This window comes from Colius striatus, chromosome 9, assembly GCF_028858725.1.
Source record: "Colius striatus isolate bColStr4 chromosome 9, bColStr4.1.hap1, whole genome shotgun sequence".
Classification (NCBI taxonomy): Eukaryota; Metazoa; Chordata; class Aves; order Coliiformes; family Coliidae; genus Colius; species Colius striatus.
Genome location: NC_084767.1, coordinates 5329844 through 5356909, shown reverse-complemented (window position 1 = coordinate 5356909; position 27066 = coordinate 5329844). Strand labels below are relative to the sequence as shown.

At 40.5% G+C, this 27066-nt stretch overlaps 1 protein-coding gene across 5 annotated transcripts; it reads left to right on the top strand.

Annotated features, from left to right (window-relative positions):
* Positions 1-232: 232 nt before the first annotated feature.
* On the top strand, positions 233-25382 carry FBXO38 (F-box protein 38). Of its 5 annotated transcripts, none has more exons than XM_062002413.1 (22): positions 233-308; positions 2947-3088; positions 3845-3978; positions 5126-5289; positions 5688-5853; positions 6190-6327; positions 6627-6764; positions 7182-7275; positions 7697-7827; positions 8133-8303; positions 8543-8685; positions 9575-9797; positions 10485-10604; positions 11743-11922; positions 14149-14868; positions 17969-18069; positions 19680-19782; positions 20778-20944; positions 22075-22220; positions 22997-23100; positions 23376-23489; positions 24733-25382. In XM_062002413.1, exons 2-22 carry the CDS (start codon positions 2961-2963, stop codon positions 24909-24911), a joined length of 3564 nt encoding a protein of 1187 aa, XP_061858397.1. In that variant the 5' UTR covers positions 233-308; positions 2947-2960; the 3' UTR covers positions 24912-25382. The 5 variants fall into 5 exon arrangements, with proteins under 5 accessions (XP_061858397.1, XP_061858400.1, XP_061858398.1 ...); XM_062002414.1 differs by lacking the exon at positions 233-308 and adding an exon at positions 324-404; XM_062002415.1 differs by lacking the exon at positions 233-308 and adding an exon at positions 2076-2129.
* Positions 25383-27066: the final 1684 nt, after the last annotated feature.

Below are 27066 nucleotides of genomic sequence, written 5' to 3'. Positions count from 1 at the left end.
TCCTGCCAGCTGAGGTGAAGGGAGGCGAGCTGAGGGCTGGGCAGGGCCGCGCCTCAGTCCCCACCGCCATGGCGGCTCCGCTGAGCCACGCAGCCAAGATGGCAGCCGCGGCGCCGCACTCAAGATGGCGCCGGCGGAGCCCCCGCCCCTCGCTGCTTCAAGATGGCGGCGGCGCGTCCCGGTTGCCAGCCAGTCCGGAAGCGTGGCCGGAAGCGCGGCAGCGCCGGCGGAAGGGGCGGCACAGGAAGCGGCTGCCGGGGTTGACCCTCCCCCCGCGGCCACAATAACAGGGCGGCGCTGAGGGGCAGGTAAGGGCCCGCGGGATGGGGGGGCCGGGCTGGGCCGGGCCGGCGGCCGCGGGGAGCCGCACGCTGCAGCCCCTCGGGTCGGCGGGGCACGAGAGGGTAAGCGCTGCCGCCCTCCCGCTTTGCCGGCCGGGGCTGTCGTTGTCCAGCAGCGGGGCCTCGGGGCGGCCGGGGCCGGTGAGGGCCGTTCCCTGGTGTGACAGCCCCTGAGGGGACCCGCCGTCACCCCGGCGGCGGGCCGGAGGGAGCTGGGGGGGGGGGGGAAAGCCCCGGGATGCTGCGCTGGGGGCGACTGTCGCCACCGCCCCCCCGCCCCGCTGAGGCAGCGTCGGCCTCGGGGCTGGCTGCAGCCGAGAGGGCTGTGGGGAAACCTGTTTGTGTATCGCTTATCTAAGCAAAAATAAACTCCTTCCTTTTTGTTTGTTTGTTTGTTCTCCCCACAAGGAAACACCCCTTTTAAATTAGCGCTTGCCAGACCCTCCCTAGCTGTTCTCTCCGCGTTTTGCTCTAAAGAGGCCGTTTCTGTGCGGCACCACGGGTCTTCCCCCAGGGTTTTTAAACCTTACGTAGTTATTAATCGAGACGGTAACAAACACATCGAGCTGTTGTTACGTATGTTTACTCGTCAGTTAGTTGAGCTGGGGAGAGCAAAACTGTTTTGTCAGCTTTATTAAATATCTGAAGGTTATTGGAGTGTTCTGTGGTTTGGTTTTTCTGTTTTTTTAATGAGGTCAGTGTTTCCTAATGTAGAATGAAATGCTAAAGCTGCACACATTAGCTCAAAATGCTGTCAAGAGAAGCCCCTATTTTGCAGAAACTGCTGCCTCATGAGAGACTAGGTCATTCTTTTCCCCTTAATGGCAGGAGCTGTAGTCTAAACTCGGAAGACAAGTTGTGCTACTTGCCTATAAATCTGAAAGGATTCCTTCAGACATTTTTCCCTGTCTGCTTGTCTGTTTGATAATATCTTTCTTTCCTTTACCGTGTATCACAGTCCTTTTGATGCTGCTGTTTCAGTACTGCTGTACTGTACTCCATCATGTGCCTGCATCAGTCTGGAATTTCTAAAATATGATCCCCTCCTCTGTTCAAATTGAGTCATCAGGTGCCATTCACTGGGAATCTGTGTTATACTTGTTTTCGTCAGTATCCTGTCTCATAAGTAGTTTGAAGTCAGTTTGGGGCTCAGGAAGAGGAACAACATTACAAGTGAAGTAAACCCTTCCAATGTGTGTAGAAAAGAAGTACAGGCTTCAAACTTGATGTCTTCAGCTTTGACTGGGGAAGTCCCAGCCAGTCCAAAAGAGCAGAGATACATTTCATGCTATTTGTGGGGACAAGGTGTTCATTACTTTAAACTCGCCATTTGAAATAAGTTTAATTATGACAACACACTGTTGTTAATTTAAAATGGGTGAAAGGCCCTGTATTTTCATTAGTCACATCACAGTGAAACTATCACTACCTCAGGTTTTGTCTGGCAGAGCAATCAGTTATGTTGGAGGAAGAAAAAAAATTTTCTTCTTCATTTCTGTGAGGTTCTTTCTTCTCAGTTGTCACTTGCACATAGTGTGACTCAAACTCTCTGGTGTATTTCCATCCCAGGGAATGCTGGAACAGATGTGTCTTGGATAAGTTTTCCAGAATTTGTCTTTTTTTTTTTTTCAAGTTGTTTCTCCTCATCCACTGAATTTTAGTATTCAACCTGTTAAACAGGTTTACTGAGTTAATGATGCTTTACCCTACTTAACCAGAAAGCATTCCTGAGCTAAACAGCAGTAGTGAAGACGTTTCTCATGCTGCTCATCTGCCTGAGTTGTTAAGGTGAAGTTTGTGTTTCTTTTGGTTATTTGTTACTTTTTTTGTCATCAATCTGAATGTTTGTAAATAAAACCTCTGTTACGGTTATTTCAGTCCTTCTGTGTTTGTATGTGTGCTGTAGGAACAATGTAGACACAAACACACTAATTCAGTAAAGGGAAACAGAAGATATCCTGCACATTGCTGCTGAGGCAAGGATTTTTTTCAGGTTTTCTGGGGCTAAGCAGCCTGAATCTTTGGTTTGGTGTTCTAACCTCAAAGATGAGCTAGTTTGAGGACCTTTGATAGGACATTTTCTGGGAATGATCAGTAGGAGTCCCATTTTTTTTTTCTAAAAGGGAAATGGTTTCTTTTTCTGCCAGACAGAGGCTTTGGGTTTGCTTTTTCACTGGAGCACCTCTAGTTGGTGTTTGCTTGGTAACATCTGTAGTCTCTGCACAGCTTTCCTGTGATTTGTCTTGATCAGCCAGTGTGGATGGTATCTCTGAAGACACTTTATTCACACACGAGAGTTGATGTCTAATGAAACGTGTGGTGATTTTCCTCTTTGACAGTTTTCCTTAGCTTAGAGGGACTTTCTGATTTACCTATAAATCCTCAGGTGATGTCTGAGCCCTTCTGTGCCAGGCAAACTAGAGCTTGTTGCAAGAATGTTTCTGTTTCTTAGTTAGTTCAGCTCTACCGGGGTTTGTCTTTATTGGCAGATTTTGCTGCTTTTGGGGGTTGCATGAAGCTTAAGTGGCGTGTCCTCTGCTCTCTGTCCCTTTTCTGTTCCGCCTGCACTGAATTTGCTAACGTTACAAACGTTTCCTTTCATCAGAAATCATTGCAAACATGGGTCCCCGGCGGAAAAATGTGAAACCGTGTGCAGTGACCAGGGAAGGCTCCGAGTCTACCAAAGCTGATGAGCCAAAAGATTACATGAACCAACTCTCTCATGAAGTGCTTTGCCACATCTTTAGGTGAGCAGCTTGTCAGAAGTCATTTGATTGTTTGTAATTGTATTGTTTTCTATGATGAATGTTTGTAAAGTCTCAGAATGCGTTTGAACACTTGGAAAATTTATGCAAATGGTAGAATGAAGAAGAAATAAAGAAGTGATTTAATTCTATTCACCAGTGTGTGGTAACAAGTGTTTAAATATTGAGGTCAGTGAAGAAATGTTATCTCAGGTAGGACATAGTTGAAGTGCATGTCTTGAAATTGTTACATCCGCTTCATAGTGTGTGGAAGGGAGCTTGCATGACTGTACAATCTTCCCTGCAACATGGACCTTCTCCAAGTTGTTCATTCATGCCTATTCTGTTCAAAACATAATGCCTTACCAACAAGTTCTTTAAAAGGCAGTAACTCTCCAAACATTTGCAAATTGAGCATGCCAGTACAGACTAGAAGATGAAAGTGCCTTTAATTAAACCATGTAGAAACTATTGTGGCAAACAGTTTGGTCAGCAGTATTTTTTTAGAGAACTAAAGCATCTCTCCATTCTAATGTTATATTTGTACCTGAAGTATTCTCTACTCAGTGTCAGAAATTGGTGAGTCATTCTGCTTAGCAAAATTAGAGTGTGGTCAGAAAATTGTGTTCAAATGAATGTTTTTAGGTGTTAGAAACGTATGGATTTGTGTAGTCATGCTTGGGGTGTTCTTTAGTTTGGAAAAGGTCAAAAAGGATCCACCTTTGATAAATCAGAGGGGTGTTTTTTCCTCTCCCAAAGGTACCTTCCCTTGCAGGATATCATGTGCATGGAGTGCCTGTCCCGGAAGCTGAAGGAAGCAGTCACTCTTTACCTGCGAGTAGTGAAGGTTGTGGATCTATGTGCAGGCCGTTGGTGGGAATACATGCCCACTGGTGAGTAACTCACTCCCTTAAGATGCAGCATTAACATGGTGTTGAGCAGAGCTGTCTGTGCTGTCCTGGTATTTGTAATGATACATGCAGGGTAAATTTTCAAAAGCAGTAAAAAGAGTTAGACATTTAATTCCTTTTGACTTTTGTGAGACTTGGGTGGCTTCCTTGAGTATGTGGTTTGGAAAGCTTGTCGTTGCCCGTGTGTATATGTATGTGTCTGTGTATGTGTTGGATGTGACTGTAGCAGAAATGGGGATTCTCTGTAGCAATCTGTAAATACAATCTGTGTTTGTCTGATTATTGTAAGGGAGTTAATCCAAGGGTTAATCCAAGAAGAGGCTGTTTGCATGCAGGCAGGAAAAAATACAATGGAATGAGAGAGCAACTCATCTGCCAACACTTAACAATGTAAGAATAAATAAGTTTTGATGTCACACCTCAAGCCATCTTCAGATCAATAGATAAATTTGGCAACCTAGGTCAACCCTGTGAGTATTAGGATTTCTGTTGGATTTAAATTACACTGCTGGGATTTGTTGGGGGAGTGAGCTAAAATGAGCGACTTCTAAAAGGCAGAGGATCTGCAAAGTTAGATTCATTAGGGCTGATAGCAGATGGATGGTTAGACCTAGGATAGATGTAAATACAGGTCATTTACTAGTTGAAAATTGTTTTTATGTGTTATCTTACGTTAGAAGAAAATAGTCCTTTGCTTTAAGAAACTGTCTTATTTCTTTGAGAATTGTGAGCTGTGGTGAATAGTGCTGAACTGCGTGTAACTGATCCAGCTGGGCCTTTTTGAGCCATGTAGTTGATAAGTGGAATTCCAGGAAAGACAGAGACACAAAGTCTCACAATCTGGAGAGGTGTTTCATCTGCAAAGGGAGAAAGTATAGTTAATCCTGGAGCCATTCAACTCCACTTGGAAGAAACCTTTAGCAAGCCTGCAAAATTCAAGGCAGGAGAGTATGTAGGTGATGATTTCTAGAACCTAAAAGTAGAAGACAAGCTATTGCTTCACTGAGTACATCTTTTGACATTGTGGAATTTATACAACCATATAAAGAGAACAATGTACTTGGTTCTTTTCCTTTGCAGCTAGGTGTCTGCTGTCACACAAATACCAAATCTGTTGTTGTCATCTTAGGTTTCACTGATTCCAGTTTCCTAACGCTGCTGAGGAAGATGCCAGACATTGAACAACTTTATGGTCTTCATCCCAGGTATCTTGAAAGACGCAGAGTCCGTGGCCATGAAGCCTTCAGCATTCCTGGAGTTTTAGAGGCTTTGCAGACCTGTCCAAATCTGCTGGTAAGTGGTTAGACTCGAGGGAGAACCTCCTTCAGCAGCTGAGATGATGCATGTTAAAAGAGCAAAAGAAATGTTGCAGGGACTCGTTGTTTAAAGGGTTTCTTCAGACCTGGGCTTCGTATTCAGCTCTGACTGTACAGCATAGCAGTTAATTGTGACCATATTTGCAAATTAGCACTGTTTTGAGCTGTGCCAGTGGGGATCACGGGTGCTCTAAAGTCCAGAAATGAACTAAAACTCTGTTCCCTCTGCTTTTAGAAAGACAAGTCTTGCTGCGAATTAAAAGTGAAATAGCACATTGCATTATGTGTAGTGCATTATTAACAAGTTTATGTGATTAAGAGGATGCTGTTGCTTGAACTGGTGTTAGAGCATTTGCTTTGCTTCCTTTTATCCAGGGTGTTGAGACCTCTCATTTAGAGCTGGTGGAAGCTATTTGGACATACATGCCACACGTTCACATTTTAGGGAAGTTTCGTAATCGTAATGGTGCTTTTCCAATTCCTCCTGAGAACAAGCTGAAAATTCCTATAGGAGCTAGAATTCAGACTTTGCACTTAGTAGGTGAGTGTGGTAATGGTGAAGTAGTTGGCTTCAACACAGGTGAATCTAAAGGCTTTGAATCTCTCCAAGATTGTATTTCTTTTTAAGAGAGGGAGTTTGGCACGTGGCATTTTTGAAGTTTTAGTTGCTGTGTATGTCATAGCAGGTCCAAAGGGCAGATTCTAAAAAAACTCTGTTGACAAGCTGAGGTGAGGAACTTGTGTTTAAAATGTTTAAAGCTTTTCTCAAATGCCACATAGCAAATAAAAGGATGCCTTTTTAAAGCCAGATTGTTAATCCCAAGAAATTATAGTTTAAAGCTTGTTTAAAATGTTTGTTTTGTTTATGTGTTATTAGGGGTGAATGTCCCTGAGATTCCTTGTATCCCAATGCTGAGGCACCTTTATCTGAAGTGGGTGAGACTCACCAAACCGCAGCCTTTTAAAGATTTCCTTTGTATCAGCTTACGTGCTTTTGTCATGAGGAACTGTGCCGGTAAGAGGGATTCATATGTGGAGGGGATGTTTAAGCAAGTAGGAAATACTGTGAAAGCTGTGTAGGCACCAACTATAAATGGAAGTCTTAGAATAGGAGGTTCTGAAAACAGTCATTTTTTAATTCCTGGTGTTGGGTAGAGATGCATCCCTCTCCTATATGTTATTTGGTGCTATGGAGTTCTGTTGTCTGCCTGATCTAGATGGATATATGTGGACATTTTAAAATTGAGTAATGTGACACTTTCAGTGTTGCTAAGTGAACAACTTCCTTTGTCTGTCTCGGTTTGCTTGGTGTAGGACCCACAAATTCTTTGAAGTACGTTCCCCTGGTGACTGGCCTGGCTTCTGCTCGGAATCTGGAGCACTTAGAGCTGGTTCGTGTTCCGTTTCTTGGAGGACTTATCCAGCACGTTGTGGAAGATAGCTGGAGATCAGGTATGAAACTTCTTATCCTCATACTTAAAACAAAGAAAGAAAGAAAAAGAAATACTAGCAAATACTGGAAGCAGGTGAAGCTTATCTCTTTTTTTTTTCCCCCCTGTAGTATATGCTTTCTTGATCATTAAAGATTTCAAGCATAGAACTGTGGTTATGGTGCTAAATATAGCTCTGTACAGAGTTGCTTTGGTCTTTTAACTGCATTTATCTCTTGACTGATAAGCTAACCTTGCAGTTGCTTTTGTTGGTGAGTAGAACTGCCGTGGTTGAGTTGGAGTTGGGTGCAAATACCTCTTTTTTTGATTTGCCAAAAAAGATATGTTTTGTTAACAAGATGACACTGATGGAAATGTATAAAGCTTAAAGTTGTGATCTGTGACTTAAATAAAAAAAACCTCTTCTTTCATTTGTCAGGTGGTTTTAGGAATTTGCACACTATAGTTCTGGGAGCTTGCAAGAATGCACTTGAAGTGGATCTTGGCTACCTCATCATAACTGCTGCACGAAGGTATGGGCCTTTAGATCTTCCTTTTCCCCTTCCTCCTCTTTCAAGATAAGTATCTTTGTAATCAAGTCCAAGAACGTGAAGAAGCAGAACAACCTTCAAAAATTTAAGGGATAAACATTTAAACTTTACATAACAGGAGTGTTCTGTGGTTAAAGTAACTGGAGTTATGTGTGTTTCTGAATTGCTTTGTCTTGTAAGCCTTCTTCTTAGACCTATACCTCAACAGTGTAATGCTGTTAGTCTCATAGCTATATTGCTGTGTCACAGCCAAATACCACCATAAGGATAAAACAAATACCCTCTTAATCCTGCCACTGTTGAAAGAATATTTTTATTACAAGAGGACATCTTCTTGAGTGGTTTCTATGGCAATTGTGTTTTGGCATGCCTTTTAATGGGAACAATTCTTAATTGCATTCAGGTTGCATGAAGTGCGGATCCAGCCTTCCTTGACCAAAGATGGTGTTTTTTCTGCTTTGAAGATGGCTGAGCTGGAATTTCCACAGTTTGAAACGCTTCATCTGGGATATGTTGATGAGTTTTTACTACAGTGTATGACAATTTTGTGTATACATAAATTATCTGACGAATACAAGGACTAAGTTGATGTATTTTCAGTCATGTTCTAAGAGGAGTTAAAAAAGAATCTTGACATACCCATATTGAGGATGCTGATCTCATATAGCCAAATGAGTTTTTCCTCTCTTACTGAAATTGGGAAAGTCTTGGCTGTACTGAACTGAAGTAATAATCTGATCCATTTTGTGGAGTTGGACTAAAATGGGGAAGTAGGAAGCCATGCTATAAAGGCAACTGTCTGAAATGCACTGCTGTGTTTGCTGCTGTCTTTTTCATAGGTAAAATGACGAATGGAGACTTGGTGAAGTATGGCTTAGCTGATGTGGTTGAAAATCCAGGAATTATTACAGATATTGGCATGAAAGCTGTAAATGAAGTTTTTTCTTGCATCAAATATCTAGTCATTTACAACTGCCCACATCTACATAACCCAAATAATTGGATCACAGGTATTGCACACCTTTGAAATCTTAGAGATGCTGTATCAATTGTTGTGATATTAAACCAGAATTTTACTCACAGCATTGCTTAATCTCTTAGTAAGTATAGTAGATGATGCTTGGTTTGGAACCACGATGATGCTGGTAACAGTGAGAATGGAGATACAAAAGATGTTTACTCTCACAGCAGAAAAGGGCATAAGTGAGATATGGGGGTCTTCAGGGAATGCATCTCTTCTCTTCCACAGATCATTCAAGGTGGACCCGACTGGTTGACCTCACCCTGGTGCGGTGCCATGCGATAAAGCTGGATTCTTTTAGTCAGTTCATTGAGTTACTGCCCAGCTTAGAATTTATTTCTCTGGACCAGATGTTTCGGGAACCTCCCAAGGTGAGTCTTTCAGGAAATGGTGTTGCTTTTCATTGTTGCCAACTCGTTGGAAATATGGAGAGCTCCAGCTGTTAGGCATTCTTATAAAAGTTGTAACTAATTAAACGACTTGGTAAATAAATGACTTCAGCTTGCAGTTGCTATTGTCATGGTGTGTTAGGGAGAATGATGCTTCTTCTGCAGATGAGAGTGGTGACAATGTATGATCCTGTGTGAATATACAACCAGGAAATAAGACTCACATTAATTCTCTGTTTCTGTTGATGTCTCTGCTGCTGCTTCATTTTGCTGCTGCATTTTGTATTATTTTTTTTCCCCACTTGGGGATCTGTTTACAATGCTAAGGGGTTTGTATGATTCTCTACTGGGTGAAATGGGGATACTGTCCCCCTGTTGGAGTGTTTTCAAGGCTTAGGAATTTGATTTCTTCATGTTGTCCCATCTCCCACACTGTAACACAAATCTTTGTAACAGCTGTTGTAACGTAATGAAAACTGCCTACATGAAAAGCTCCTTGCTTTGATAGTTAGTTCTGTCTTGAGGCTACTGTGTTCTGGGAAGGCTATATAATCTGCTATTTGTGTTACTGTAATATGATCTCACAGGAAATGAACTACAATTTAATAAAGCAAGATTATATGCTTTGTGGAGTTCCCTATCATTAGGAGTTTAACAGTGTGTAAGTTTGCTGGGTTGCCAAACTTAAGATGGACCTCTGCAATGTGTAGCATAAAGGAATTATTAGGGCCAATTTCCCTGTTCTTCATGTGCATATTGTTCTGCAGCCCTGGGCAATAGTGACAGAATGGTTTTTTCTGTTAGCATTAGGGTGTGTTGTAGAGATAAAGTGACTGTTTTTCAAATCTTAATAGTTGTTCTTTGTTTTCAGGGTTGTGCTCGTGTGGGCCTAAGTGCAGGCACAGGAATTGGTGTCTCATCTGCCCTAGTCAGCAATCAGAACTCTAACAATGACAATGATAACAACAATAACCACCAGAATAACAATAATCCAAACATTCATCACAACAATCACCAACACCCACATGAGCAGAATGAGGAGAATGAGCTGCGGCAAGATGGTCAAGCTGAAGAGCAGCAGATTGCAGCTGAGGGTAATCTCTGATCTTTGTGAACCTTTGTAGGGAGTGATTTTTATTTCCATTGCCACTTATATATGGTCCTAGAGAAGATGTGAGTACACATTGAAAGCTTGTTGCTCTTTCAGTTCCTGGTATGGAAGTTGCATCTTTTCTGAGGGCTGTCTGCACATCTGTGGTAGCTGTGTGGTAAAAGCTATTTTTGTGTGCTATCCAATAGCTGTTACAGGTGCATGATAGTTCAATGACATATGTCAGCACAGATGTTAAAAATGTAGAGTTTGTGTGATATTGCTCTGTGGAAGTGTGAAATGCTTTGTTAGGCTCCTTTGGGCAGAGCTGGGAGTACATCACCGTGTCAGATGGTATATTTTTATACATCCCCAGCAAAGGCAGTAGTCATTGGAGGGAATGAATATGTAAATCCTGACTAAGCTGCTCACTGTAGTAGAAGAAGATTTTGGGGGAGGAGTGGAAAACTTGGGAGAAGTAAACCCCAACAGTTAGGCTGGGGCTTTGGCTAAAGAGACACAGAACAAATCTATAAGAGACTGCAACCTAGAGACTCTTTGAAGGAATCAAGGCAGCTATTGCTTATTTCTTGATCATTCTCTGACTCTCTGTAGGTGCAGGTTGAATTTCTCCTGTGTTTATGGGCTGTTATTTCTGTTTTCTCTCTTGACTTCACCTTAATCTTTTCAGCACTGAATGAGATGGAGGAGGTGGCACAGGAGGAAGGGATGGCTGCCGGGCAGGGCCAGAATGAGCCCCCAGCTCCTAGCCAGGCTGTCGTTCCTATGGAGGTTGATGAAGAGCAAGCAGGTAATTCTGCTTTGGGAAAGAAATTACCTTTTGATATATCCCCTTCTTGAAGGGTTAAATTTTTCAGTGTAGTCTGAATTAGGATGGTTTTCTTCAGCTGGCTTGTCTGGTGTGTTTGGGATAGTAGATTAGCACTGTGAAGAAATTTACTCTTTTAAACTCTGTTTTACAGTCCCCAGTTTTCTTTTGCATATGGAGTAAAAATATCTTGATCTTAAAGCCTTATTTTGATGTCCAGTATAATAAAAAGATTCAGAGGCCTGAGTGAGCTCATCGTGTTCCTATATTGGTGTTAATGGCCTTAATTCTTTCACTGCAGCATGTGAATTAGTTTTTCCTTTTTTTTTCCTCCAAGCCAGAACAACTTGTCCCAGTGTTATGTTAATTTGTGTTAGTAACATCATCAGTGGCACAGAGTAGTGACATAAGACAGTCTTGATTTCTTTTATAGCCACTATTTGCTGGACAACGTAATTTTCTGCTAAATATGCCAACAACATGAAGTAACATACACGAGTGCTGGATCTGTTCACTTTTTCAAGAGAACTCCTGAAAAGGTTATTTAACTTCATGTTCATTTCTTGTGTTATTCGCAGGCAGATATGTCATTGTGGTTGGCTAATGCCTTCAGTTAGTAGCCAAGAGAGGTAACTAACAAAGCATGCTCACGCTGAAGCTTGGTAATTCATGCTTCTCCTTCCCACTCCTAATGGTGGGATTTAGAAGGATAATTGCAGATGTTCTGACCGACATTTCTGTCTTTGTGGTGGAGGTTTCAGGGCCTGGTTATAATACATAGTTGTGCAGTTACTCGTGCTATTGTGGAAGAACCTTTAAGCTATTCCGAAGCAGAGAAATGTTGCAGAGAACCCTTCTGAGTTGTGACACCCTTCCCCTTGCAGAAAACCCTTCTGAGTTGTGACACTCTTCCCCTTCCAAACTAGAATGTTTTAATGCTGAAATGCAGTGTTTTGCTCTTCTCATATTTGGATTTTAATGAGTGAGACGCAAAATGGGTGGCTAAATTGAATCAAATTCACCTTTTGTCATTTTTTCAAGCAGTTCTAAAAGTTCTTCAACACTTGAACCCACACTCAGCTTATTTTTACATGAACTGTTGACATTCTACTGTTTTCAGGACCAAGTGGCATTCAGTCTGTTGTAAAAGCAGCACCTATCACTGTCCATGATTCAGACAGCGAGGATGAGGAAGAAAGTATGGGGACTTCAAGAGCCTGCATCTCTAACAACATTGCACAGAGTTACTCAGATGGAGAAGAGAAAAGCAGAGATCCAATAGAAACTAGAGAACCTTCAGGTGTGGAACAGATGGGTTCCTGGGCACTGTTAAGAAAAAATTATTCTTAAGCTTCAGCCTCTCCATCTTGTTCAGTTTTATTTCTAGCTTTGTAACAGACATGCATGCTTATTTACCCCCTACTCTTTTCTTCCTGTTATAAATTTAGAATGAAGGTGTTAAGAGTACATCTTTCAACTCTTTAAGAAACCACACAGAAACAGTAGTACTGCACTGCTTTGCATGCAAAAACCTGCAGTTTCTAGTTTGGATTTCAAAGGGCACAGACATTATCGTGTCTGCGAAGCCACATTTGGAGATACATTGTCTATGTGATTCATCTGCAAAGCATTGCTGCTGAAACAAAATGAGACCATTGGGGAAAAAACGAGACTTGTAGCCATCTTTTAGTTCATGGGTCTGTGTGGGAGTGTCCTGATCACTTTCAGATCAATTTTACTTCGATGTGAGCTTTGGAGGTTAGTTAGTAGGTGAATAGCACCTACTTATTATAGCTTGTGTAAATTGTGTGTATATATATATATATGTATTAGTAATAGTATCTATATTATCCTAACTCATTCACAGTCAAAGGTTTAGAACTTCATGTTAGCATGACAACTGTGGAGAGACACAAAAAAGGATATTCCATGACTTTAGAGTTTACAGCTCTATGCTGCCTATCTGTGGCAATTAAGTCCAGGCCCTAAGTGTGATGTCATACGACATACGGCCTTCCTGGCAACACAGGTGACATGTTACTTCCTGTAGTTTCTATTCTAAGTAAAGCAGTTTCATATGTACACAAGAAGGCAGGAAGTCAAATTGTGACCTGTGAATAATGCACAGATAAAGTGCATACAGTATTAAGGCTTAATGAATATTTAGCTAAGCAGTAAACATAAAAATCCTGCATTGTGAAGGACTGAGAAATGTATTGATCTAGTCTGGAATATTGTGTCCGGTTCTGGGCCCCTCAGTTCAAGAAGGACAGGGGAGCTACTGGAGAGAATTCAGTGCAGGGCCACAAAGATGATGGAGTGGAGCATCTCCGTTATGATGAAAGGCTGAGAGAGCTGGGACTTTTTAGCTTGGAGGAGACTGAGGGTTGACCTCAATGTTTACAAACATGTAAAGGTATCAGGAGGATGGAGCCAGACTCTTCTCAGTGATGGCCAATGATAGGACAAGGGGCAGTGGGTACAAGCTGCAACATAAAAGGTTCCAAGGAAACCCAAGGAAAAACTTCTTCACTGTGGGAGTGAGAAAGCAGTGGAAGGGGCTGCTCAGATGGGTTGTGGAGTCTCCTTCTCTGGAGATATTCAAAACCACCTGGATGAGTTCCTGTGTGACCTACTCTATGTGGTCCTGCTCTAGCAGGGGAGTTGGACTTAGATGATCTTTCAAGGTCCCTTCCAACCCTTAAAATTCTGTGATAGCAAAGCTGTAATGGGTCAAGTATCTTCCTGTTTGTAACTAGCCTGCTCCCGATACATCAGCCCCGCATTTTGGGACATTTCAGCAAGGCTGCTAATTTCACCTTGGAACTCTGAAGAGTACTGTGCTTACAGCATGGATGTCAGTTCTGGTTTGAGGGTTGAAATAACCTGTGTTTGGAGAGAATTTGTATAAATGTTTGGAGTGGCAATAATGTTTTTTCCAGGCTTGGTTTAGTGTAATTAGCTGAGAGGACAAAGATAGCAGACATTAAGTTCCTGTTGTGATTTGTACACTGCTTATTAGGGGGTTTTATTCATCTTTAAACTGAGTACTGCTACCTATTGACATGACTTTCCATAACCAGGAGGGGGAGCTAAGGATTGCTGTTGAAAGCATAAACTTTAGGCCTATTTATGTTACCGTTTGATTACTCAGATTTACTCCTCATATTTAAGAAAACAGAAGCCCGTTATCAGTGTGTTTTTCATATCTGTGTTTTGGCCTTTTAAAACAGTTAGCTGCTTTGTGAAAATATTAACCTCTCCAGCAAATGTGTGTTTCATTTACTGACAAACACTCCAGCACAGCACTACAAAAAATAGCTGCAGGACATTACAGAGTTTCAGCAACTGCTGGAAATGTTATTAGTTCCCATAACATGTGAGTAGCAGCCTGGTCCTGGCAAGATTTGTCACTGGCCTTCAGGCTGCCTTCTGTTTTAACTAGTCTCTAACAGACTAGGGCTCAGCCTTTATTTAAACTCTGTATTAAGTTGTCTCATTGTTCTCTCTCACTTAACTCTTACAGTGAGTGGTAAAGGCAAGACACCGCTGCGGAAGAGATGCAGTCCCAGCCAGGCAGGCCAGGCAAAGCAGTTCCATACTGAAGAAAGCAGCTGTGAGAAAGGTTGTCAAGTAACAAGTGAACAGATTAAAGCAGACATGAAAGCAGCAAGTGACATGCCTGAAAGGAGCAAAAGCAAAGATTCTTACCCAGGTTGCAGTAATGCTACAGGATCGACGGGAACATCCAGCTCCTGCAGTGCTGTTTCTCCCAACCCTGACTGTGCACAGACAGCTAATAGCCACTCTGCTGGCACCAGTCCAGCAATTGGAGATGAACCCAGGCAGTGTGTCTGCTCGCCTTGTAAGAGTGAAGGTTCCAGTGAGAGAGAGACTGAAGAGAGCTCTGTCTGTTCCAGGTGTTCCTGCTACAAGCCACAGGACGCACACCAGAGGACTAGTGGGTGTTGCGATGGGGAATGCCCGTCCACCAGCGGAGCCTGCAGGAGCGGACCAAACAGCGCCGGGGCGGATTTTGCACTTAGGACTCTGCCAAACTGTGCGGCTCCAGGAGAGTCAAGTGATGAGAGGACTAGTGGAAGTGCCTGTAGGCCTGCTGCTGAGGAGGAGAGCACGGCCTCACAGCGAAGGAGCTGTGAGATGGAGTATAAAGAAGAGTATCCTCGCCGACCGCTAACAAGAGCCAGAAGCAAGTTGTCCCATGTCCCTCTGGTGTCAGAGTCAGGTATGGCCTAGATGCATATATTAAGTGTTGACAGGGACAGCACTGAACAACTGCAACACCTGCAGACAACACTGAAGTTAAATGTGAAGGTTGTTGGTCAAGAATTTAAAACGGAGTGGTTTGTCAGAGGGTCAGAATGTTGATGGAACAGAAATGGCTGACTTCACTGCCCTGGCAAAGTAAAATAACAGATCTCTCTGAAAGAGTGCCAGTGACTTTTTTTCTTCATGCAAGTATTTCTCTATGTGGTATCCGTACATACTAAACAGTGTTTGATTTACTCATTTGAAAACCAAATGCAACTGCTTTTGACAGCTTCTCTCTTTCTGAGAAGGCTGTTATTCATTGAAATGTAAGACTGTCTCCCCCATTGAAATTCTCCCTTTAAAAGGAAGAAGACAGCAGCTATGCTCACATCTTAGCAAGAAGGCAAAAGTTAATAACCGATACTGTATCAGCCAATAAAGCAGGCTGATTGTAACTGAGCCATGCTTATGCACCTGCATATTTGGCTTCTTCCAAGTGTTTAAGTCATGGTGATCAAACTTGCTGAAAATTGTCTTTTTATTAAATAGATTCATGCTTGACATCATGTAAAAGAAACAAAACAATAACATAAAACCAAAATCCTAAAGAGCTAGAATGAAGCCATAAATGTTGGAAGAAAAGATGTGAGAAGGGAATTTACTGTTTCTTCCAAATATACTTTTCAAAATAATCTTAGTCTGGTATAGCAGGCTTTATAAACACCTCATATATCCAGGATTCTTTGCTAGAAGTATCTGACAAGTTAAATGAAAGTAAGAAATTATATGTGGTAGTTAACAGAGCTTTGCGCATTGTAGGTAGAAAAGATTGATAGCAAATTCCTATCTTTGAACATGGAATGATTCAAACACAGTATGTGCTAGTGTCTTCCCAGTTTATCTTAATGTTCCCAAGTGCTAACGAAACCTAAATCATGTGAAATATTGTCCTGTAGCTCTGTATCTCAGATTCAAGCAATGATCTTGCTACTAAATGTCTGTTTTCTGCCTGGCTCCGTTGTGACTAGTAATTAGTCTACAAAAATCAAAAGAAAGTATTTCCTCTCTCCTCATCCATTACCAAAACAAGAAATGAAGTCAGTCAGATGTAAGTATTAAATTAGAGTATCTCTCTGAAAGTATCTCTGTTTTCATGTTTCAATTGTTAGTCAGGCAAAAGACCTGTTCTGCTCACGGAGAAAAATGTCTCAGTATTTCCAATGTTTAGCCTACACAAGTCAGAACTGTTTTTCCCAGCTCCATACAGTTATGTGTATGTCTTTATGCACTTATTTTCTTCTTTGAAGCATCAGATATTAGCAGATGCTTGAGGGAGAATATGAGACTTGATGTGTCATTTGTGTCTTTTAAATCCATTTAATACATAGGACAGCGAGGCTTCTTCTGCCTGGCAGTTACAGTGCTTTTCTTCACCAGGATATACAACTCATTGGAATATAACCTGACAGTGCTTTCTTAACAGAGTTGGAAATGTTTTCCCATAAATAATCTAATAATGTGCCCTGAATGTGTCTGCTTTCTAATATTCTAGCATAAATGATGTTGTGGTTTGCAACTTCTTTAACAAACTTATGTTTGAAAGAAATGCTGGTTGGGGTGGGGTTTTTTTCTGTTAAGTTATTTACCCATCATAAAACAGTGAAACAAGTCAAAGAGAGTGATTTTTTTAAAAGCATTGTCACCACAGAGTAGCTGGCTAAAGGATGACTCAGGTGTGTAGTTTTGATTTTTGCTTTACTAAGAATGTAAGACACTTTTTCATGTAACAAATGGAGGTGGCTTTTAACTTGGTTTAGTTTGCATTTGTAGTGAAGCAAGCTTTTCACATTTTAACATGCATGTTATGTTAAACCTTCTGTAAAGATTTTTTTTGGCCTTGAGCTGCACCTTGAACAATTCAACATGAAATTGGGACGTTTTTTCTGTATATTATATACACACATATATGCACACACACACACACATATATGCACACACACATATATATATATATCCTATAACATACTAGGAGATATTTTACTATCTGTAGACACTCCAGGAACTGTCAAAACAAATTACCATCCTGGGATGTTGATCCATGAGTGACATAAGTTGTGTACTTCACCATTACATCTTTCAACCTGTGGATCCCCTAAAGCAGCAGCCTGAATTCTGGGGCTCGCAGGCCCACTGGATGTCACGTACTTATCAACACTTTACATGCATTGGTGGAATTTGATGGTTAAATTAAAAAGTACCTATTTTCTTCCTTTTGCTGGTAGTACAGCATGGAGTATAGTCTGTAATATTTTACTCTTTTTTTCTTCTTTGTGAGTCTCTGTGAACGTGCCATGTGCTTTAACAAAGAAGTCAAAGGAAGCTTAATTTCAGTCAAATCATTTCTTGTTTTGATCTTTAAATCACAGAAAAGAAATTGTAGGGCATTTTTTTTCTCTTACTATAGGAAGTAAGAGTGGTCATGTATCATCATTTCTTTTCAAAGCCTCATCATCTAAATTAAGCAGGAATTTGATGTCCCTGATGCCTGGAATGGAGTAAGAAGCAGCTTGGGGAACATCAAAGTATTTTGTACCTGGGCATGCTTTGGAATATCAGGAAAAACTTAGTGACAATTAAAAAAAGCAGACTTTCAAGTAGCTTGAGATTATTTCTACTCTTTAAAACATTAAAGCTATTTTGGTTCTTGTATTTGTCAAGGATGTTCTGTTTGCTACAGAGAACCGAGTATAACCTTACTGTTCATCTTATGTTCTTTCCTTGGCTCTGCATCTTTCTGCAATGTTGAACTTTGTAGGTTCAGCATTCCTGTGTTTACATCTATAAACAACTCACCCCACTGCCCCAAGTTACTTAGCATAAACAATTTTGAGCAACAAACCTGAAGGTGGTTTTTGTGCAAGGAGAAGAGATATAGCTGTTCTCAAGCCAGATAGGTATTTTTATATGCTTATGTAAGAAATGTATGTCGTTATTGAACAGTTTCAGCTAGTGAATGCCTCTTGTTACCCTGAAATGTAAACAGAGGATTGATTTGGTTTGTTTTCTGTTTCCAGAGGTGGCCAAGCCAAAGCCACGGCAAACCACAAAACGGAAAAGGACGGCTGACAAATCCACAAGTACAAGTGACCCAGTTATTGAAGATGATCATGTTCAGGTGAGGTCTTTTTGTTCACTTGGTACAGGTTAATCAGCTGAGGATGCCAATGAGCAATGATGTAATTACACAAGCTTGTCTTCTGTGTAGAGCCAGAGGAGTTACAACTGATATTACTGCTGTCTTTGGTCTTAACCATACACAGGAAATTTCTCTGTTAGGTGGCAGTGATCCTCCGAGTGGCCCAAGAAGAGCAAAGTATAAGCTAAAGCTAAACTTGCAGTTTGTCAGAGCTGATGGCTGTACTGCTGCATGAAGTCCTGCCTTCCCACAGTGTCCTTCTTGATCTGCAGGGAAAAAAAGAGTTGTTCTCCCCCATTTATTTTCAAAATGACAGCATAGGCCACTACTGTTAAAAGAAGAATGGGACACATATTGACCTCTAGACTTAGCAACTCAGCTGTTACTTTGCAGCCTGGAGGTTCTCTTACTACATAAGTACCACGAGTTATTTCTTCTGCAGTGATGATCAATCATGGAAGAAGAAATTGCAAGGTCTGGCTTTGTATTGAGGCTGTTTACCCAAGGCTCATAGTCTACATGAACAAGAGATTGCTTCAGAGAGTGACTCTGAACATCTAACGTAAACTTCTCCTCTGAGTTCTGTAGAAGAACCTGCCTGTGTTTATTTTCCCCTCTCTGTCCAGTGAAGAACTTAGCCTTACTGATTTAAGATAGCTTTTGTGAACATGTCCAATAATATTTTTGTGGTTACTAGGATGCATTACAGCTTTTGTATTTTGCATAAAAGATATTTTTGGGTACATTATTTTTCTTCTTAAAATACACCATTTTGAAAGAACAGAATTGTGAGGTTGGACAATTTCTTTTTAAACTATCTGTGCTTACAAGAAACAGCTTAAATTGCTGGAACCGAGAAAACCCACTGCAGGATTTTTCTCTTTGTGTGTTTATTTTACTTTGATGGCACTCTGTTTAGGCTTGGTGTGATTGCTTAGCTTCATCCTTGGGATGCTAAATTTTGCTATCATTTTTAGTGACAAGGCTCTGAAAGATTCAGATAAAAACTCCAAGAGATCCTTTCTTATTACAGTCACTCTGTGCTCATTCTATTGGAAATGATTCTGCTTGAGCTTGACACATTCTTTATTTTTCTAATACTGATAACAGACACAGAGGATTAAATAAGTGATGTATATCGTTTTCAACCCTCTGAGGTAGCGCTGGTAAAATACACTGGTATGGGAAGTTCAAACTGTGATTCTCTGCCATACCTTCTTTCTGTGTTTAAACAAGTTTTACTGTCCAAAATTGTCATATTGGTAAAAAAAAAAACCAGAAATTGAATAGCAGAGAATTTTAAATTCCTGACAGATGATACATGAGTTTTCTGACAGAAATTGTGCTTTCTGATGTGACTCCTGTTAATCTTGCTCTTGCATTTTCTGCTGGTCAGCAGGAAGTCTTTTTTTTTTCCCTCATCTTGGTCATCTCAAATACTTTTTGTGAAGAGAAGTTGTGTTATAGTGATTAGCATCTAGTTAATACCCTTCTGTATCTGTCAGTATCTTTTAAAATACATTTGTGGGCTTTTTTTTCCTTTGTTTTACACTGTCAACTATTATTTCCCTTTTTAAATGTTTCACTAGGTACTGACTTTGAAATCCAAAAACCTCGTTGGAATCACCTTGACCAACTGTGGAATAACAGATTTGGTACTGAAAGACTGCCCTAAAATGATGTTCATACATGGTATGTAGTTCATGTCATGTGTACCTCTTCTATCTGAGCTCATTACAAAGAATTAAATTCAGACCACTGCTTACTTTGTGTTCATCAGCTGCTTTGCTACATGTCAGCCTGATGCTTACAACAGCAAATATCAGTGCTGCTGTTTGAATGCCTCTTTATCTGTAAGTTGTAACTGGTTTAATAAAGATTAATATCTGAAAATCGACAGGTGAAATTATCTGCCAGTTAGGAAGATGAGATGTTTATTGAAGAGTGATAATACAATAATTGGAAGTTGATGAAATGAGTTTCAGAGTACCTTGTTTTTTCTCTCATTTCTTCCTGCTTCCTTATTTAACTGACATGATGATACTTTCCTCCTTGACATGAGAGAAACCTGTTTTAAACTATGGCACTTAGGCTGCATTAGATTCACATGCCAGGGTGTGTGACTAGTCATGTACTGAAGCACTGAGTTATTTATTGTTTTCTGCAACATCTACACTACATAACACTTTTTTTTTCTGCTGAAGTGAGATATCTCAACTTGGCAGAGAATGAATACATTATTTCTTTATTGCAGAATACTTCTCAGAACATACATTGATTTTGATGTAAATTTTGATGCCATGAGCAGTGTTACTAGAAAGGAAATAGCTTTATTTTACATTGACCCAATTTTGAAGTCAGTGGTTTTCAATTCTGGCAATCCACAGACCATTTCACAGGGTGCTTTGTGAGAAGAAGGTTATTGTTAGATGAAATTTGGCATGGCCTTTCAAAAGGATTCTTCTTACAAGTTCACAAATAAATAGTTTGATCATAATGTGGAAGAAATGAACATATAGTCCATTGATATGCTTAAGTTGCCAGCTATCCAGACTCCTTCAGTAATTGACTCTTGCTTACATCACTTGTTTGCCTCCTTTTGAAGCAGCTTTGAAAGTCTGGCAGGAGGCTGCTAAGGTATTTTCAGTGTTACATTTCTGTTAGTAATTTTGCTTGCTCATTTATAGCTACAAGGTGTCGTGTACTGAAACACTTAAAAGTAGAAAATGCACCAGTTGTCAATCGGTTTGACTATGCCCAGTGCAAGAAGTTAAACATGGATCAGATTCTGGATCAGATTCTCAGGATGCCACCAGAAAGAAACAGGATCATTTATCTTCGTCCAATGCAACAGGTACACAACCAGCTTTCGTTTAATCAAGAGCAGATCTGAAGTTCTGCCTGTATTTTTTCACCACTCTTGGCTTCCTGGGCTTTTCATTGTGAATGTTACAATTGCACAACTCTGATAAACCCGTTTGTTAAAACTTTAGCCCATCAAGACTTTTGGTGCAGATCTGGAACGTGGATGATACTGACTTTTAAGGCTTAATACTACCATCTCCAGTATTCATTGCATTAGAAAATACTGTAAAAAATCATGATGTATCAAATAAATTCCAAACAGAATAACTAAAGAACCTAGGTAAGAACTTAAATGCTACTAAGTCAACTTGTAGTTACGAGTAAGCTGAAGCATAATGTAGAAATAGGTATCTGAAGTCTTTTATCCATGTCCTTATTAGATGTAGTAGCAGCTGTCAGGTTTGAATACTACTTTGCTGAAAGTTGCATCCTCTTGTGATGCTGAACAGTATTGCAAGACAGTTGTGTTACTGGGAGCCAGCCTTTCCTGTTCCAATTATGCCTAGGAGATGTAAGCATTGACATTTAGTGAGTTGGTGAGGTCATTTGACAGGTAATTAAGAGGGCTTAATTTAAGATTCAGAGTGGTTTTTTTGACTTTCTCACTCTAAGCAGAGCATTCTTTATTACACTGTGATGCTGCTTCTCTCATGCAAAGTAATGCTTTTTTCTGGCTGAATTTTCCTGACCAAGAAGGAAAGGCTGACATGATATAAAAGCCAACTTCTCTTTGAAACCAAATCTCTTTCTTTACTCTTATCACTGTCCTCTAAGAGGTATTAGGGGGGAAAAAAAGCCAAACCAAAAAAACTAACCTCTCCCTCCAAGATAGAGACAAATTCTGAGAGTGTAGTTAAGACCAGTATGGATATCTTATGAGAGTTCATTTACATATTTGATTTGTAAATGAAAGAGACATTTCCCATCTAATTCTATGACCTGATAAAGCTCATTAGTAAAGCTGCAGCAGGAAAGTTTTATTCCACTTAATCATGTATTTGATATAATTTTTCTTTTCACTGGACACGTTCCTCCAGCATTTGGGGCATTTGGTGCTCTTGACTCTAAAATCACATCTATTTCTCTTGGTTACAAGTCTTTGTTTGCTGCCTTTCACAGGTTGACACGTTGACTCTTGAGCAAAAGATATTTAGTGGCCCTTATCCGTACCACATCTGCATAATTCATGAGTTCAGTAACCCACCCAATGTCCGCAACAAGGTGCGCGTTCGGAGCTGGATGGACACCATAGCAAATATCAACCAGTGAGTACTTGTCCTTCAGCTTTACAGAGAGGCTGTTCAATCCTGGTTCAACAGTTGCAGCTTCAGTCAAGCTCTAAATTAGAAGTAGATTGAGGAGCAAAGGTTGAATTCTAGATGGTGCGATGTAGAATTTCCGTGTTGGGGGGGAGCTAATACAAAAGGTAGATTGAATAAGCTTAACCATATGAAAAATAGAATCCTCCAGTTTCTTCCAACCAGATGTAATGTGATTTAACATTGAAATAGTCAGGGTGGCTGAGGAGGAGCTTTGAACCTGAAAACAAGTTTCTTTTGTTAAAAAAGAGAAAGACTGTGATTTACTCTAGGAAACAATGTTAGTTTCTGGGGAAGATGATGTGCAATCAGTAGCAGCTCCTTACTGAGGAACAAAGATTCCCAGCAGCAGGGAATCGCATACAGCAGCTCTCATCCAACTGCTTTAAACCAGTGTTTTTGTTGCCCTGGCTTTTAAGAGAACAAACTTACTTTTGAAGCTTTGTTTAGTTGCATGTTGGATTGGTCTTTACAGATAGAAAGCTATGCTTAAAAGGTAGCTTGATTGGTTTCTCGTCAAAACCATACACGTTCTCTATGGTTACTCTCAAAAGCAAAGGGATTGCATACAGGGTTTGTGTGAGGGTCTCACAGCTGTGTTACTATGGATTCAGGCTCATTCAAGAAAGGGCTGTGTAATAGGAATTCCCCTTTGGGTTTTTTCCTCTCACCTTCATGTTTCTTATCACTACTGCCTGTAATCTCTTCCTCCTTCTCTCTAGAGAGCTTATTAAATATGAGTTCTTTCCTGAAGCTACACGAACTGATGAAGACCTGAAGAAATACACTAAGTACCCTTGGGGACGAGATATTTACACTCTAGAAGGTGAGTGTTTATAGAGAGCTGAAAGCTGATGATCGGTCTCTTGCTGAGATAAGTAACTTTGCATCAAGTTAGAAGAGACTTGAATAATAGTTCTTGTGAGGAAAGGAGTAGTTCTTGTGAGGCCTTTGGCCCAGAGTGGGAGAGTTGAAGTGAGGGGCTGCTTCTCCCGGAGGAGAGGGATGAATCTATGTGATACCAGTGAAATTTACGTGATGAAGAGTGTTGGTGCTGCAACACTGACATTGTTCTCTTCATACCCTCACCTTGTCTTTTAGGCATTGTGGATGGTGCCCCTTACTCCATGATCACTGACTTCCCATGGTTGAGGTCACTGAGAACAGCAGAGCCAAATAGCTACGCTAGATATGACTTTGAGGATGATGAGAGAAGTGAGTAATCTCGTTTGATATGTTGAAAGAACTTTGACTTGATTGGTCCCAGTCTGACAATGCATTCATTTATTTTTCAATTGTTTTATTCTGATAGAGTATAAATAACTACTTGTAACAGTTTTGGGAGCTGGATGAGGAGGGGGTCAAGCAGAGGAGAGAGGCACAGTACTACAACAGCGTATTGATCAACTGGAGACCCCTAATACTGACAAAATCAGAGAGCCAAATCTGGTGCTTAGCCTAAAAATGTGATGAGTTTGTCATATCCAGAAGAATAAGTGCATTTAAAACACACTCGAAACTAATGTTGTGATATGTAGTCCCAGCAAGTCAAGTTCTGTGGAGCTGACGGGCACTACTGCTGAAAGCTCGGCTGGACTGCTGCCTCTGGCTGTGCTCTGTGGTGTTAAGGCAGGAGCAAAGTGAGATGCACAGAGACTTGGGAGAGAAGAAGAAAGAGCTGGACTTGAAGACTCTAGAGCAGAGATGATGTAGGTTAGAGTTTAGGGTAGATGTGCCTCTTTCTATTATAGGGGGCAGTACTTAGGGCTCAATTAAGAACCTTGCTTGATGGCAGGGAAAAATATATTCTTCCACTACTTCATTAGGAAAATCTTGGAATCTCATTCATTAGAGGTGTTTTTAGTTGACATCATTTGCATATTCTTACCTAGCTTCAGTTCAAAGGGATGAAGCTCAAGAGAATGAGGAAGAAATCTTTCTTAGCTACACTTTTCTGTTGGTGTCTTCAATTTTTATTTGATTTAAAATTGATTCATAGACTGAATTCTTGTAGTTCGGTAGGACATCTGATTTATAAACAAATGGTATATATTTCATTTTAAAGCCATTAGATTAAAAGTGATGTTAAAGCCAATATAAAAATAAAGACTGCTTCCTTATCCTTAATTGCTCTTGTCTGTAAAACATTGAAGTGATCACTGATATAGAAGGATGTCAGATGAGCCTCGGGGGGAAGGCTTTGTTATACACAGGGATTTGCATCACTTGCACACATATGGACTTTGTCTGTTAAATGAATGTTGGAGCTATTGAAAGGTTTAGATATGAGGAATGCAGAAGACTTTTTTTACTGGAATAATATTCCTTAAATGTGGTTGCTCAACACAAGATTTTTCTGTTTGCTTTGTTTTCCAAGACATTTAATGCAAAAGAGCTTTGCTTGTGAATCTCTTTATAGGAAAAGACTCTAGTTGTTATTCTTACTTGCCTTCCACAGCCACTATTTATGCACCCCGAAGGAAAGGACAGTTATCTGCAGACATCTGCATGGAAACAATAGGAGAAGAGATCTCTGAACTGCGCCAGATGAAGAAAGGTGTGTTCCAGCGAGTGGTGGCCATCTTCATCCACTACTGCGACGTCAACGGGGAGCCAGTGGAGGACGATTACATTTGAAGTGGATGCTCTCCCTGACCTCTCATCTCTTCCTAAATTCTGATTGGCACTGCCAGCCAAAAAAAAAAAAAGCAGGTGGATTCTTTCTGAATGCAAAGCATTTCCTTGAAACACGTATTTTGCTCTCGCACAGTTTGGAAAAGAGTATGTAGTAAATGTATAATGAAAAGTAAAAATTGTATACTAAGATTTGTACATAGAGGAAACAAGAGAAAAACTTCCTAATACTAAGACTTTATTTCATATGTTTATACATTTAATTTAAATTCCATTTTAATGAAGGCCAATAATTAGGAACAGGGAAAACCATTTGAATTTTTCAGCCCATACAATTCATTGCAGTATTTTTTTTCTCGTCTTACCAACAAAATCCCATTTTCTGTGTTTGAAAGAGTCATCAGAGTCTCTTTTAATCTGTGCCTTTTTCTTGAGCATTTAAGAGTCCAGTCTGAGTAAACCTGTTGAGCACAATCTTTGTGTCTTGTGTGCATTCTTCAAAGGGAGAGAGTTCTTCTCCAGCTGTTGCAAAGGTGGACAAAAGCAGAAAAAGAAGTATTGAAGATGGTGATCTGTAATGGTTTCTAGAGTACATTAAAAACATTTTTGGGGAAAGAAAAAACCTCCACGTTTAGGACCTTGGAAACAGAAGATAAGTTCTAAGGAATTTTGTACTGTTAGATTTCATTTCAGTAGTGTATCTGCCTACATAATGTGAAAAATAATTTGCTGATTGTTGGTTCCAGTCTTTAACACAAATCTGCAGGTACAAACTGATTGAAAGCCAAATTTTCCTTTTAAGACAGGCAGGAAAAGGGATGTGCAATTGCTTAGTTATAGCTGTGTCAGTACAGGATCCATCTGAGTCAAGCAGTGAACTTTCAGGCTGGTTCGTGCTCACCCATGAATGCAAACTTTCCATATGGTCAGTAAATACCACTGCTCTTTGCCCCTGAATATTTCTTGTTATGTATTGACAATGCTTGCAGTTCCCACAGTATCCATAGATGCTTTGTGTCTCTGTCCAGAGTTTGCTGCAAGTTCAGGTGTAGAAATGCACTGAGTGGCTTGTGTGCTGTAAGTGACGTGCCCTGAGGTGGTGGGAGACCCCTTGAAGGTGAATCTGCTGTGTACACAGACAGGCCCACACAGCTGGCCTGTACATGTGCCATGCCATCAGCCATGGCCTGAGCCTGCTGTTCTAAGAGTTACCAGCCTCACAAACATCAGTTTAGTAACTGTTTGTCCATTATACAGTTTCACACATTGTTAATGGGTTTAATTCCCTAGTGTGTTTATAAATTAATGGGCATTTCCATAATGTTTAGCTCTGTAGAATTGAAGAGGCAAAACTGTTCAACATAGCAAAGCCACACTGAGTTTTCTCTGCATCTGTCCCTCAAAATTATCAAGGTAATGTGGAACTAGAAATATATTAAGAGGAGGAGAATGGTGCCTGATGGAAGCAGCAAGAGGTTTGGTACAGTAGCGTATTCTCAGATGTGCTCTCACTACTCGTAACTGGAGGTGAAGAGACAAGTAGCAGGTAATAATGTGAGTGCTGTAAAAATTGCTTTCATGCAGGATCAAGTGGTTTAGCTGTAACAAATATATTTAACCATAGATAATGTATTCAGTGATACTCAGACAAAACATAGTTGTGACCCTTCCTAGAAGTGTTTCAAGTGATCTGAGTCATTGATTCAGCCGTGTTTACCTTGTTAATACAACGCATACGGGAAAATGTTACTGCATGTCTGGAGTATTGCACCAGCTCTCCATCTGGTATCTCTAACTTTAGCCTTTGGAAGAAGTATTTATACAAATAATGTACTTATTTATATTCAATATTTCATTCTCTAAGCAATTGAACCTTACAGTAGTTTCAGCCTAATGTTACACCCATTATACAGACAGTGATAGTGTGGTAACTAAACTCGTGTGTCCCTCATGAGAGCTCTGGGTGATAGAGGCTGTATCTGGGATGTGGCCAGAAGATCACAACAATCAGTGTCTGAAAATGAGGAAAGGAGCAAAGCCAATGAGTTATTTTCCCACTCAACATTTGGATGGATATTGTTCACGTCAGCAGGAAGTGCTGTACAATCAATCATTTGCTTGCCAGGCTCTGGCTTCGGTGGTGTTGGGTTAGTGGTGG